The sequence below is a fragment of the Lycorma delicatula genome, chromosome 7, assembly GCF_047948215.1.
Source record: "Lycorma delicatula isolate Av1 chromosome 7, ASM4794821v1, whole genome shotgun sequence".
Lineage (NCBI taxonomy): Eukaryota > Metazoa > Arthropoda > Insecta > Hemiptera > Fulgoridae > Lycorma > Lycorma delicatula.
Genome location: NC_134461.1, coordinates 41,689,291 through 41,703,119, shown reverse-complemented (window position 1 = coordinate 41,703,119; position 13,829 = coordinate 41,689,291). Strand labels below are relative to the sequence as shown.

Below are 13,829 nucleotides of genomic sequence, written 5' to 3'. Positions count from 1 at the left end.
TTGTGCTTTTAAATAAAATGTAAGGGTCCTTTACACCCTTACATATGACGATCCAGATGGTGATAGTAATTTCTTTTAAAGATTGTGACGAGGGCTAATGACCTTAGCAGTCGATGCCCGTAAAATTCCATATAAAAAAAAAAAAAACAAAAAAAAACAGTATTCTATGAAAGATACCCGATTTAAAAATGTAAAATCAAAAAATTTTACATTAAATTGTCACGCAAACTTTTTTAAAAATTCGTGGATTCTTAACCAACATTACAAAAAAAAGTCTTTGATCAATATATTATATAGCAATTTATTTTTAATTAAATTTTTTATATATTTTAAAATGATTTATACCTAAACAATTAGGTAAAGTATATCTAGTCAATGCTACTCCTAAAAAACACCTGATATTTCTAATTCTAAATTAAAACTGAATACTAAAATTGAACTAAATAGTTATTCATAATTGAAAGATTAGAAGAAAATTTAATACCTTTAATCCTATTACAAAATGCAACATATAACATAATAAATTAACTTCCATTACAAGGTCTTGATAAAGCCTCACCCACTTTACTAAACAAATTTTCTGGGATTTCCAAGAAAAAAATGAGGTAAATGTTCCTCGAATTGCCGTATTTTGTGATTGAATTACTTTATATGGTTAAACGTGTTTAAACATTATTATTCAATTGCCATTTCATAAAAATTAATATTCAAAGGTGGAAATCCCGAACATACTCCTTTAATTGTTTCTGTTTAAAGCATAAAAATTATATAATGTTCTTTAACACATGATTTAATGCGTGTATAAATAAAAAAAAAAAATAACCAACAGATCCTTGAAATATATGCATTATCATTCTCGTTACGAGCGGATACTACAGCTAACAATAAAAAAAAAAAAAAAACAAATCGTTCATTAAGTTCAACAAGTATTTACCTATAATAGGATTTCTTACGTTAGTGGAAAATATTATTCTTGCACAAGCACAATTATTATTAAAGTTGTTTTAAAGAACTAGAAAAACAAGGAAAATTAACATTTAATTAACAATATAATTTAATTCATCCCTCATCGTAAAAATAAAATTAAAAAACATAACCGTAGCAGGAAAAATAAATTACAAATTCTTTTGAAGTCGGTGAAAAATTAAAACAGTATTACTAACTACAAACTATACTTTGTTATTTTTAAAGACATTTTTTAGGTAGAGTTCACTTTTTTCGATTAATTTATTTTACTTTAGAACATAGTTATTCTTATAAAAAAAACAGACACCAATGAAAAAAAGTAGTTTGTAAGAAACAAAAAAGTATAGATAAAAAAATAAAAAGTGGAGTGCACAGACACCAAGAGATTAATGCCGACCGCGAGTTAAGGCTCATAAAGACGACATTCCAGCGGGAATGTCGAAATATGTATTATTTTCACCTTCAATGTTTATAAATTTAATTAAAATTTCGCATGAAAAGATTGAATAACAGAATGACGCCAAGTCATAGGTAATTTTAAAAGCTAACACTGTAATACTAAGCAATTATAAGGAAAAATAAATAAAAATAGTTTCAAATCTTATAATCGGTATAGTAGAGGGCGTTACGTATTATGCGTCTGCTAGGACTATCATATTCCAAAAACATAATCGTACTTTGAAATATATTTGTTACTTTAAATAAAAAAGGTAAATAAATTGATTTATTATCCTTTTTAAAATTATTTATAATGTTTAATAATTTTTAAAAAAATAAAATTTAATAATAATAATAGTCAGTATTTAAACATTTTTCTTGACTGAATCAGAATTTTAAAGTAGTTAATCAATTAAATATTTTTTTTTTAAATGTATATATTTTTCAGTTCCTAAAAATAGAATAACCACCGGATGAACGCAAATGCAGAAAAATGATTACACAATTATGACGCCCGGGCACTAGTCGATGACAAATGAAACATTTATATGTTAATTTTACGGTAAATTACCGATTGTGAATTCTTAAAATTCACACTTTTTTCAATGAAACCCGAATATAAAAATCCTAGATTATTTAAGAGATAGTATAGTAAAAAAAAACCTAAAATAATAATTAAAAATTCAACGTTCTAATGTAAAACGCTTTATTGTCAAAAAAACAATATTTGGATAAAGATTAATAAAATTGTGAAGAAGGCGTGAATTAATGAACTTATTAGATTAAAAAAGTTTTATCTCTACCCGTTTTTGTTTGGTAAATGTATACTATTCACAATATAAAAAAAAAATAAAAGATAAACTAAACCGCGCCTTTTTTCAATCTACTCTAGTAGTAGTAATTAAACTGAGAATGATAAAGACAAGTAACAATGTGTTCCGCGCAAAAAAAATCGTGCAGTTTTTTTACGATATTATCATTTTTAAAACAAAATGTTTTCTTTAAATATAATTATGTGTTTTTTTTTTTTTCATTTTATTAGAATAATACTGTAGCCTAAAATATAAAGGAAATCTCAAATTAGTGGTGGACACAAGTAGAGCTCGCTTAATTTTTAACAGATTAATACAATTAAAAATTAATCTATATATAAAACAGAATATTTTTCGAGGGGGGGACGTGTTGTAGATTATAAGTACTAAAACAAAAGATAAATTGTTATTTTAAAAAACGGATATAATTAACATAATAAAAAAGAGGAGTTAAAAACGAAACTGAAAGGATAGAAACAATCATATATATTTACAGTAATTACTCTGCGGTGTGATCTATTTTAATTGTTTAATTTGGCCTTTCCGATCAGTAAATTCGAACCAGATGAGAACTTCCGATAGCTTATACCGGTATGATCCTTGAATATACCGCCGGCTCATTAATGGTAATGTTCAGTGTAATTAATTAGGTTACAGGTATATTAACTGTCATGTAAACCTTCTGCGAGTCAACTAGAGGACTCGCAGAGACTGGGCAATTGTTGCTGGCTTCCTTCGATTCCTCCCCCTGCGCAGGGTGGCCGAGGGGATCTAGTAGAGTAGGAACCTGAGTGGCTAAAGTCCGCCTGGAAAGTTTGATTGGCCTGATAAGTTCGATAGGCGCTTTGGCAGCGAGCCACGGTTAGGTAGACAAGAGGTATTATAATTGCAAAAGCTATAGGCTGAACCGCGACTGCACTGCAGATGGTTATGGGAGAACATGCAACCGTGAGGTGTAGCGACATCTCGACGATGGTTTATGAGGTGAATGTCAAGCGGGACTCTGCGATGGAGCCGAGTGGGAGTAGGAGGTCTGTCCGCCTTCCCTAGTGGACCAGACCGGAGTCCATAATTTAATTTAACCTAAGACTGGGGTTTGAACTGAAGTTGAGTTCAGTAAGGGAAACTCAGACTAAATTTCGTTGTTGCGATCAACATCGTTGGTGGTATGTTGTGTTTAATTTGCCTCGATTTACGAGACGTTCACGAAATTGGCTCATAATAAGTAGACCTAGGCGCGGGGTTCGTGCTTCCGCGAACTACGTTGTAGAACATTCAAGATGTCCGGACGAGGCCTAGAGCGAAGGCAAAAGCTGAGTTAATAAACCACCGATGCAAATGTCTACCGAGGCATTTACATCGGTGGCATCCCAACGAGGCCGGACTTATTACTATGAGATGTAAAAAGTCAGAGGGCGATAGACGACTCCCGATAAAGCCCAACAGGGCTAGGAACGGGCAGGGTGTGGCGACCGTAACATCACTAGGCGGGTGTCTTCCCCTACGGGGTTGGGATCTCATGTACACCTTTGCCGGTTATTACAAAACCGCTTCCACCGTTTGTGTAATGCTTGAAACAGAAGAATAATTAACTGCTCACCTCTTAGCTTAGCCCGCTTAACCGGTGATTCCTGCGCTTTGTTCGCCAGCTCATGGATAACACTAGTTACGATGAAAACAGCCCTCTAGTTTGTATTGGGTTCAATTCTCGTAACAAAGGTATATCATTTTTATGTAGCTTGTTCTTCATTAAACAAACATGTGTGTGCATATAAAATCATTCGTGGAAATTTTATTAAAACAGTCGATTTATTGTTAACTCGTTGATCTTAACCAGCTCCCGCTGGCAGGGGTGGCCGCGCTACCGGGTATGGTAGTCCGTGCGACCGAGGGCGTGGCTTCGTTCCGCCGGTGGCGGTCCTGATTGTGACTTGGTAATGCCACGCGAGACTCCATGATGGGACCGGGTGGTGGTGCGGAGTTTTTCCCAGGTTCCTGTACGGACCGGAATGAGGTTACGTTCCCCTTGTTAGGTGACTTAATTTAGTCGACTTATTTGGGTGTAGGTCTGAATTTCTATGTTGCGTAAAACAACTTTGATCGATATGAGTATAGCACTAATTTAACTTTCAGCCGGTTCGTTTTCTGTGGCATTCACAGTCACAAACGGTGCTATCAAATTTGATCTAGGCGTGGGGTCCGCGGATCTGCGGTTTCGGTTAGTTAGTTTGAGGAGATCATGTTAGATTGGATGTAAAGATGTTCGTTTGAGGCCTACGTGAAGGTAAACTTTTATCTGGATTTTACTGATGCAAATGTTTGTCGAGGTGTTTGGTGGCACCCCGACCGAGGCCTGGCTGATGAATGTGAGATGTAATCAATTAGAGGATCTAAAGACGACCTCCGGTAAAGCCCATCAGGGCTTGGATCGGAGGGGGTGGTGTGGCGACCGGTAACGTCACAAGGTGGGCGGCGTCTTCCCCCTACGGGGTTGGGATGATCTTTTCTCTCAAAAATTGTTTTATGTGAATTTTTGGATCGCAGTTATATTTGAGCACTTTCTGTAAATTCGCATGTTGTCAACCTTTGATTCCGGATTCCCCCGGGGGGAATAATAAGTATAGAAACATTACAAAATTGTGCTGAAAGAAAGTGTGATCTTTATTAAAATAAAACTGAATTGGGTTAGTCAAATGTTATTTCCCACGAACAACAATTTTTATTTGTTAATGTTGTCATATTTGTGTTTTAATAATCAGCTTGCAATAAAATTACAGGAAAACATTCTAAAAATGAAAGCGAGTATACTCGGCTTCACCCAGATAGTTGGTGAATAAATATTTATAAAATAAAAAACGATACACAATACAGTTCCGATAAGCTCTGTTTAACACTATTTACCGAATTCTGTACGTATACTAGTTAAGCGAAGGATCTATAAATTTATTTCAAATTTTAGATACTTTAATTTGCAATTTTACTAAAACGTACTCTTAGTAAGTAAATCGCGAAAAAGTATGTTTTCTAAAATCCACCATCTGAAATTTAAAATAAAATGATTTCCATCAACATTCCTGCAAATTGTATGTTCTTTGTTTTAACACTTTATTAAACTAAACCTGAATTATTAAACTGAAAAAAAAATCTAGGTAGACTTCCCAAAAGAAATTTTATCTTAGAAGATAATTTCAATTATAATTAACTCCACATGTAGGTTTCATTAAAACTGTTTTCTCTGTTAATGTATTATGAATAAACAATTAAACCGTTTGAAATAGGAACCAAATGGGCTTATGAGAAAAATAATTCTATGACCTTATTATGAGGATTATTGTAGAAATTGTAATTAATTTTTTAACTTAATACGTAACTTAATTTAAGAATAATTCATTTTTTCAAATGTTGCCTTCATTTTAAACGCGAGGTAAATTAGAATTTTGTACTTCTTTTTAACAAGTTCATGCCCTAATGGTGATGAAGTCCTGGGGAACCACGATGGACCCAATTCGTTTATATATAATTAATCAATGGACCACGAGTAAAATAATCATTTTATTCGTTACAAAAAATAAAATATTATAAAAAAACGATTGAGAGATCAATTTGAAAATTGAAAACGGTCGACGGTTGAAAGACATCCATAATTCAATTTTTTATTAATTGAAGGATATTAGAGGGCTTGGGATAGCAAGAGATCCCAAAATTTTAACCAATAATAAATTATTTTTAACTGTTTTTTAAAGTTTTTTAAACTGTTTTAAATTCGAATTTCAAATTTTGTTAAGATTCCAAGGAGATGTAAGATATATGGGTGGACACCGAAACTAAATCTGGAACGGTACAAATATTGAATTTCACTTCCCTAACCACCACCGAAGTTATTTGGATTAGTGGGAGGGTTATAAGAGTTTGGACCCTTATCAGGATTTGTGAATTTCTATTTATGGATCCAAAGTTAATATTTTCCTCTTAATTAGATATAATTTATTTTTTACATAATTAATCACATATTATACGAAGTAATACCACCACAGAGACTGAAGCTAGCAGAAATGATATAAATTACGATATAGCCAGCCTATTTCATTCGGAAAGAGGTAAGCAATCGCTAAGTGAAGGAATTTTTCGAAAAGTACTGTCGCGTGATCGCGGCTCGATCAGGATATTAAGAGTATGAGAATTTATAATGTTTATGTAATTACAGTTTATTGGTTTAACAACATAATTACAACACAAATCAATATTAATGATAATGGTATGATAATAATAATAACTGACAACAATAAAACAATTAACGAAAAATAGTAAATACACCAATATTAATCATATTGATCACAACCACAGAGTAATAATCAAAACGGTTAACATCATACCACTCAGCAAATAGTATTAATAAACAGAGGTTACACACAACACAGAGTTTAACATAATCGTTCAGGATTTATTCCAGGTAAATAAACAGAAAACGAGAATTCAGACCCCTTAACAAAAGATACAGCATAATCGCTAATCTTAACACTTTCAACCACTAGTCTTGTATTAACAAACAACAGCATCCCGGATAAGACAAGTATAAAGTTCACTGCAAATACCTTTACTGCAAATAAAACTAACAGTTTATGAATGAAGTTTAGTACATTGTTTCTTTCACTTATGGTTTTTATAGTAACTCACCGATAGCAGTTCTTGTTTACTGAAATTACTCGTGGCGTCACCTTAATCGTATCGAACATAATTCACACTGGAAATTCGTTCGTTTACTTTCCTCCCCGCAGAATACTCTCGCTGACTGGCGTCTCGCAGTTTACACCGCAGACTCTTCTCGCTGGACTGGTCGCAGAATCCACACAACTGATCTTTAAATGGTTTACCCCGTACTATTTATACTTCTAGCCTCTTTACCTACCGGACCGGACCCAACTCGAAGCGTGAGAACGATCGACCGAGTGTTTCGTTCCCATGAATTTCATAACCAGCTCCGGTAGCTTCACTCGCGGTAAAAACAGGTGTTTATTGTGTGTCAGAAAACAGTATCACAAAAGACGATTGTTACCTTTACTAAAAGGATACATTTTTTGTTCTTTTCTGAATTCTTCAATTATTATATTACTATTTTCATAATAATTGGTAGGAATCCGTTTTTCAGGGCCGCTATACAAGACTTGTTACACTATCATTAGTTGCCGAGATTACCACGGACATATACAGATAAGATATACAAGCTTTCTCTCTTTCTCTCTCTCCCTATATATATATATATATATATATATATATATATATATATATACTATATATATATATATATATATATATATATATAGTGACAAGACCGGTATAACGGACCTGGGTAATGGATTCCTATCAATTAAGAAGAAAGTAGTAGAAAATATAATAATGGGAGAATCCAGAAAAGGATTAAAAGGAACTCTTTTAGTAAAGCTAACAGGTCCGTTTAACAATCGTCCTTTGTGATACTGCACGCTGATACACCTAAACAAATTCTGTCCCAAATTAAGAAGGGTTACCGGACCTAGATTTGCAATTTCATGGGAAAATGTGAGAGCCGACGATCATTCTCACGCTTTGAGTTGGATCCAGTCCGGCTGGTAAAGAGAATAAGAGTGGGGAAGACCGGTTGAAGTCAATATAAGTCAGATGTTATGACGTCAGTCTGCGATATGTGAGTCGGCGAGGACAGTCTGCGATAGACGTTATGATCAGTCTAAGCGAGACGTTATGATGTGAGTCTAAGAGGAGAGTTCTGCGAGATGTTAGTCAGCGACAGTATTCTGCGAGGTCAGTGAAGAAGCTAATTTCTAGGCGTACACGTTCGACGCGATTAAGGTGATGCCACAAGTAATTCCAGAACACAAAAACAAGAAATGGTTCGGTTACTGTAAGACTAAATGAAAGAGATAATGTACTAAATTTCATTCATAAATTGTTAGCGGTAGTTTTATTTGTAAGCAGCAAAGGTAATTGCAGTTAAAGAACTTTATACTTGTCTTATCTATTGTACATTGTTAATGCAAGACTAGTGGTTAAAAGTATTATGACTAGCGGTTATGCTAATGTCTTTTGTCATAGGACTGAATTCTGCTTTTCATTATTTATCTACCTGTGAATAAATCCTGACGATTACTGTAAATTGTGTTTTGTATGTAATCACTGTTTATTATTATTATTATTATTATTGTTGTTGTTGTTGTGGTTGTGATTACTACTAAGATTATTTATTTATTATTGTCATTATTCTAATTATTATTGTAAGTTGTTTATTATTGTCACTTATTATTATTGTTCTCATTATTATTACTATTGTCATCATTACTGATTTGTCTTCGTTTTACTTATGTTCTTTAACTAATAAATTGTAATTATATAAACATTTTCAATTGTGGATCTCTCACTATCCTGATCAAGCCGCGAAAACGCGACAAAATATATACATATATAGTGTAATAATAATTGAAGAAAAAATTTTTATAAATAATTTAAAAAGTATAATAATAATTAAATAGTCAATTTTCGTAAATAATTTAAAATCTTGATTAAATTTTTCAGATGCTCTTGAGGATGGATTTTCATGCCCTGACGGTGAAGTAACATTACCAAACGGAAGGACACAACCGCATCCGACATTCCCTCATCCAGATGACTGTCAAAAATTTTACATTTGTAGAAACGGTGTAATTCCACAACACGGTAGCTGTCCGGCTGGAACTGTATATAATGATGTCAATTTCAAATGTGATGACCCAGAAAGTGTACCCGGCTGGTATGTATATAAAAATAACTATATTGTTAAGTTTATTTTGGCAATGATATTAAATATTATTCTGATTAAATAATTTAAAATAAAATACGACCGATTTTTATCCAGAGCCATAAAATAAGTTTTCACAGCAAGAACTTTTTTATTATAAAGAATCTACGGTTATAAATTAATAAAACCATAAAATTACTAAATAGATTAGACGTTGAAATAAAAGAATATTGTAAACTAATACAACGTGGATTGATTAAAAGAAAATGGTTCTTGTAAAATTTCACTTGCTATTTTAATCCCACCAAGATTAAGAGGAACTATATTAGGAGGAACGTCCCGTTGACGTTTTTCAGGAAAATGTAACCGTATCAATATCCTAATAAACGAGTCGCCACATAACATTTCATTATTATACAGAATATGTAGTGTATTAAGACAATTTTTTATATATACAGAATATATGATATTTTCATTTAAAAAACCCCATACAGTTGTTTATTTAATAAAGATTCTTCAGAATAGCATCTTGTTAAAATATTTTATATTATTTATTATTCTCATATACTATCAAAATCTTTGTAAAGTAACAACAAAAGAAAATCTACCAAGAAAATAGAATCAAGGAATCCGTAAAAGATTTAATACAAATTTACTTGAAAACCTATTTACAATTTTTTCCATTAAATATGTAAATTTTTATTTAAATAAATAGAATTGATAAAATAGTCTATTTCTTACCGTTTCTTTAAGTTAAAGGAAAGCATATTCAAAACACGAATCCATTTCTAGTTCCAAATAAATTTCTCTACAATCACTATTCCATTACATTGTAGTTTATTGAGAAAAAAATTGCAAAACATTCGGCATCATTATAGTTCAATTAAAATAACTTAAAAACTTATTTAAAAATATTCTAATAACAAAATTATATATATAATAGCTTAGAATTCAACCTAATAGTAAATTTAACTAAATATTAAGTTTCCATAAACTTTCTCTCAAATAGAGAAATGTTTAAAAGACAAAGATCAAATAACTTAAAAAGAAAAATAATCTAGATTGAAAAAAATGTACTCTAAACACTAAAATAAATTAAACGTTAACAAGAGGAAAAAATTTCGTAAAAATAATTTTTATTATATAGTATAAAATATGATTACTAATTGAAAATAGAAACAATAATCAATTAAATTTTTCAAGTTTAAAAAAAACACAAGGTAGATTTTCAGGCAAAACAGTTGATATCAAATAAAAACCAGATTAATACCTAAAAAAAAGCCTTCTAGAAAGATTATTAAACAGTCTATAAGAATAAAATTAAGGACAAACTGAACATATTCCTGTTTACTCGAAACAGGAATTTGTAAAACAGCTTAAAACTGAGGTTATATAAAAGAAATACAGGTAAACAGATATCAACCCACCGGGTTGGTCTAGTGGTTAACGCGTCTTCCCAAATCAGCTGATTTGGAAGTCGAGAGTTCCAGCGTTCAAGTCCTAGTAAAGCCAGCTATTTTTACACGGACTTGAATACTAGATCGTGGATACCGGTGTTCTTTGGTGGTTGGGTTTCAATTAACGAATGGTCGAACTGAGAATGTACAAGACTATACACTACATTTACACTCATACATATCATCCTCATTCATCCTCTGAAGTATTATCTAAACGGTAGTTACCGGAGGCTAAACAGGAAAAAGAAAGAAAAGGTAAACAGATATCAAGAAATTAAAAAAATATGGGACAGATGAAAGTTAGCATCCCTTTTTTACTAATTATTCGATCAAGCGATAAAAGTACTTATATTATCCCTCAAAATAATTAAACCATTAATTTGTTTACCTTAAGAATAAAATAACTAAGTTTAAAAAAAATCTTCGTTGTAATTTTTTAAGATTTAGTCATTATTCGTAAAAGAAAATATTGCATGTGATACGGATAATATCTAACTTAACCAACTTTTTTCTCTCTTTTAAGTATTGCGTCTAAGCTTTCAGACATTAGCAGATTCAAAATTTAATTCCATTGCCCTCAGAGCCAATATTAAGAAAATTATGATTCGTAAAAGCAGATTCAAAGTAAAATTTTTAATTCAACACATTATTAAAGAAATACCCAGAAGAAGAGTTCTCACGAGTAAGAAATAAAAAAAAGACACAACAGAAAATCCGAAAACTTCCAAGAATAGGAAAAAGAAAGTTATATTTTAAAAACTGATATCTATTCCAGTAAATTCAAAAGCGCTTTGTTAAATAAGATCTTAGCACACCGGGCTGATCTAGTGGTTATCTTGTAGTCGCAAATCAGTTAACAGCTGATTTTCGAAGTCTAAGGTTCTGAGGTTTAAAATCTAGTGAAACAGTTGCTTTTATACGGATTTGAATGCTAGACAGTGGACACCGGTGTCTTTGGTAGTTGGGATTCAATTAATCACTTATCTCAGGAATGGTCGGCCTGAATCTGTACAAAATTACCCCCCCCCCCACCCGGAGGGAAGGGGTTGCTTATTGTTCACAAATTGAACATATCGCAACGTACAAATTAGGAAAAAAATAAAATCTTCCTTGTTTCTTCATCAATTAAAAAATAAGCACGAGAAGATAAATAAAAGACAAGATGTATAATCAGCCGGCCTCCGTGGCGCGAGTGATAGCGTCTCCGCCATTCATCCGGTGGTCCCGGGTTCGAATCCCGGTCAGGCATAGCATTTTCACAGACCCTACAAATCATCCTCTGAAGCAATACCTAACAGTGGATCCGGAAGTTAAACAAAAAAAAAATTATATAATCAAAATAAAAAGTAATGTTACGAGAAGTGAAACAAGCAGATAAATTCGTTATATAAAAGTACAAAGACATGGAAAGGCAATTTTAATTTGATTAATCTTTGGAAAATATTTTTTTTTTTAAATTATTTTAACCTTTTTAAAAGGATTAAGAAAAACGAAGCTAACTTTAAGACATTCAGAAGGAATTTATTAATTTGAATAAAATAAATTTGTTTAACTCTTAAGAAAAATTAAATTAAAATATAGAGAAGAAGAGAGTTACATTTTCAATAACTAACAAACTGTAACAAAAGATAAAGAGGAATTAAGAAGTAGTGGGACATATAATTAATAAGAAAGTAATTTTTCAACTTTTATATAAAAGAAATGATTTAAGAAAAAATTTAAAGCAAAATTTAAAACATGGAAAGAAAATAGAGATGTTACATATTTGTTTTTTAAGAGAAAAATTATAACTGCTAAAAGAAAACCAATTTGAAATAGAATAACACCTGTTTTATAAAATGTAACAATTTTGAATGTAATAAGAATAAAATTTTAAAATAGGTAAATACAAGCCAAAAGTTAAAAAATGTTATTAGAAAGTAAAATTACAAAAAATGAACACAAAGAAAAAAGATATAAAAAACAGATTGCAGTAAAGGTTACTACCAAACCACATAGAAATTCAAGAAATTCTTCAAAATATTTTTTATAAAATAATAAATATTTATGACATCGAAACATGGACAAATGGAAAACTAGAAAGAGAAGGAAAAGAAATTTTGAAATGCAGCTAAACCGAAGGACAGAATAAGCAACGGGATGATAAAGTACAAAACGAGGAGGTTTCAATAATAGAATTTTACAAATTATTTAATTGGTGAAAGCGTAACAAAGTTAAAGGATAACTTAGGTTGATTGGACCATTTATTAAGACAGCGAATTTTAATTTTTTTTCTTGTTTTTGAATTGTTACAATGATTTTGAATTCTTTTAATTTTTCATACTTATAAAATTGAAAAATTATAACGAATTATTGTTGATAAGGTTAATAGGCTGTATTATTTTCTTATAATTTTCTGTTCCGCAGTTTACTTTGAGGAATAGAAATTAATTTTGAAATTGGTTTACTATTCTAAACTAATTTTCAAATTAGTTTACTATTCTTAGAGCTACATGAAATTCGTGCACAAACTATAAATAACACTTCTTTTGTACATTACAATCCTCTTTTCTTAAAATATGAAATATTACATTCCATTTACAATATCGAAAACTTCTATACATCTAAAAATGTCGCATATAGCCTCGATTTTTTTCAACCTGTCTTTTAAATCTATGGTAAAATTGTATATGTCCTCATACTTTTGTTGAACCGAATTAATGATTTTCACTTAGTATCCATTCAAATCTTTTATAAATTATTTACTATAATTTGGATGCATGACACGTTAAATTTACATCTTAATAGTTCTTACATTTATCTAATTTTCAATCGGTAATGTTTGTTATTACAATAACAAAGATACTGAAATCAAAAATAATACCCGGTATAAAAAAAAATTAACGTTTTATTCCCAACAGAAATATTTTTAATAAAATATTTCAAGTTTTATTGGAAAAATTCTAGGACAAAAATTTACTTACAAATCAGCAGATGAAGAAAAATACATAGCAGAGATTGAATAAATAGGACATAAAGACATCATTCATTAATTGAGCAAAGGATATTTTTACCATATGTGAACGTACTAAAGAAAATACCAGAAATTAAACGACTAATTAAATGAATTAATTAAAATATTTTATTTGTCTAAAGTAATTTAACTCAAAGATTTGTTATAAATACATATATACTAATAGATAAGCCCTACTTTACTTTTAAGCTTTTACTTTCATATTAGCTTACGTGTAACATACGTGGAACACGACCAGGAAGAAAAAAAAAATTATAGGGCCAGTTCAGATAATACCAGTCTAAACCTGACCACCACCAGGTCACTAGTTAAGTTCTTAAAGAACCGGTTTCTTGTATAATAGAGTAAAGCGTAACCTCAATGACAATAAAATCAG

At 31.0% G+C, this 13,829-nt stretch overlaps 1 protein-coding gene across 1 annotated transcript in view; it reads left to right on the top strand.

Annotated features, from left to right (window-relative positions):
* The window catches only part of LOC142327460 (protein obstructor-E-like), a 52,877-nt gene that overhangs the window by 34,461 nt on the left and 4,587 nt on the right, over positions 1–13,829 (top strand). The window contains exon 4 of the mRNA XM_075370552.1: positions 8,781–8,994. Coding sequence (XP_075226667.1) covers positions 8,781–8,994 — 214 coding nt within the window. The remainder of the gene's footprint in view (positions 1–8,780; positions 8,995–13,829) is intronic.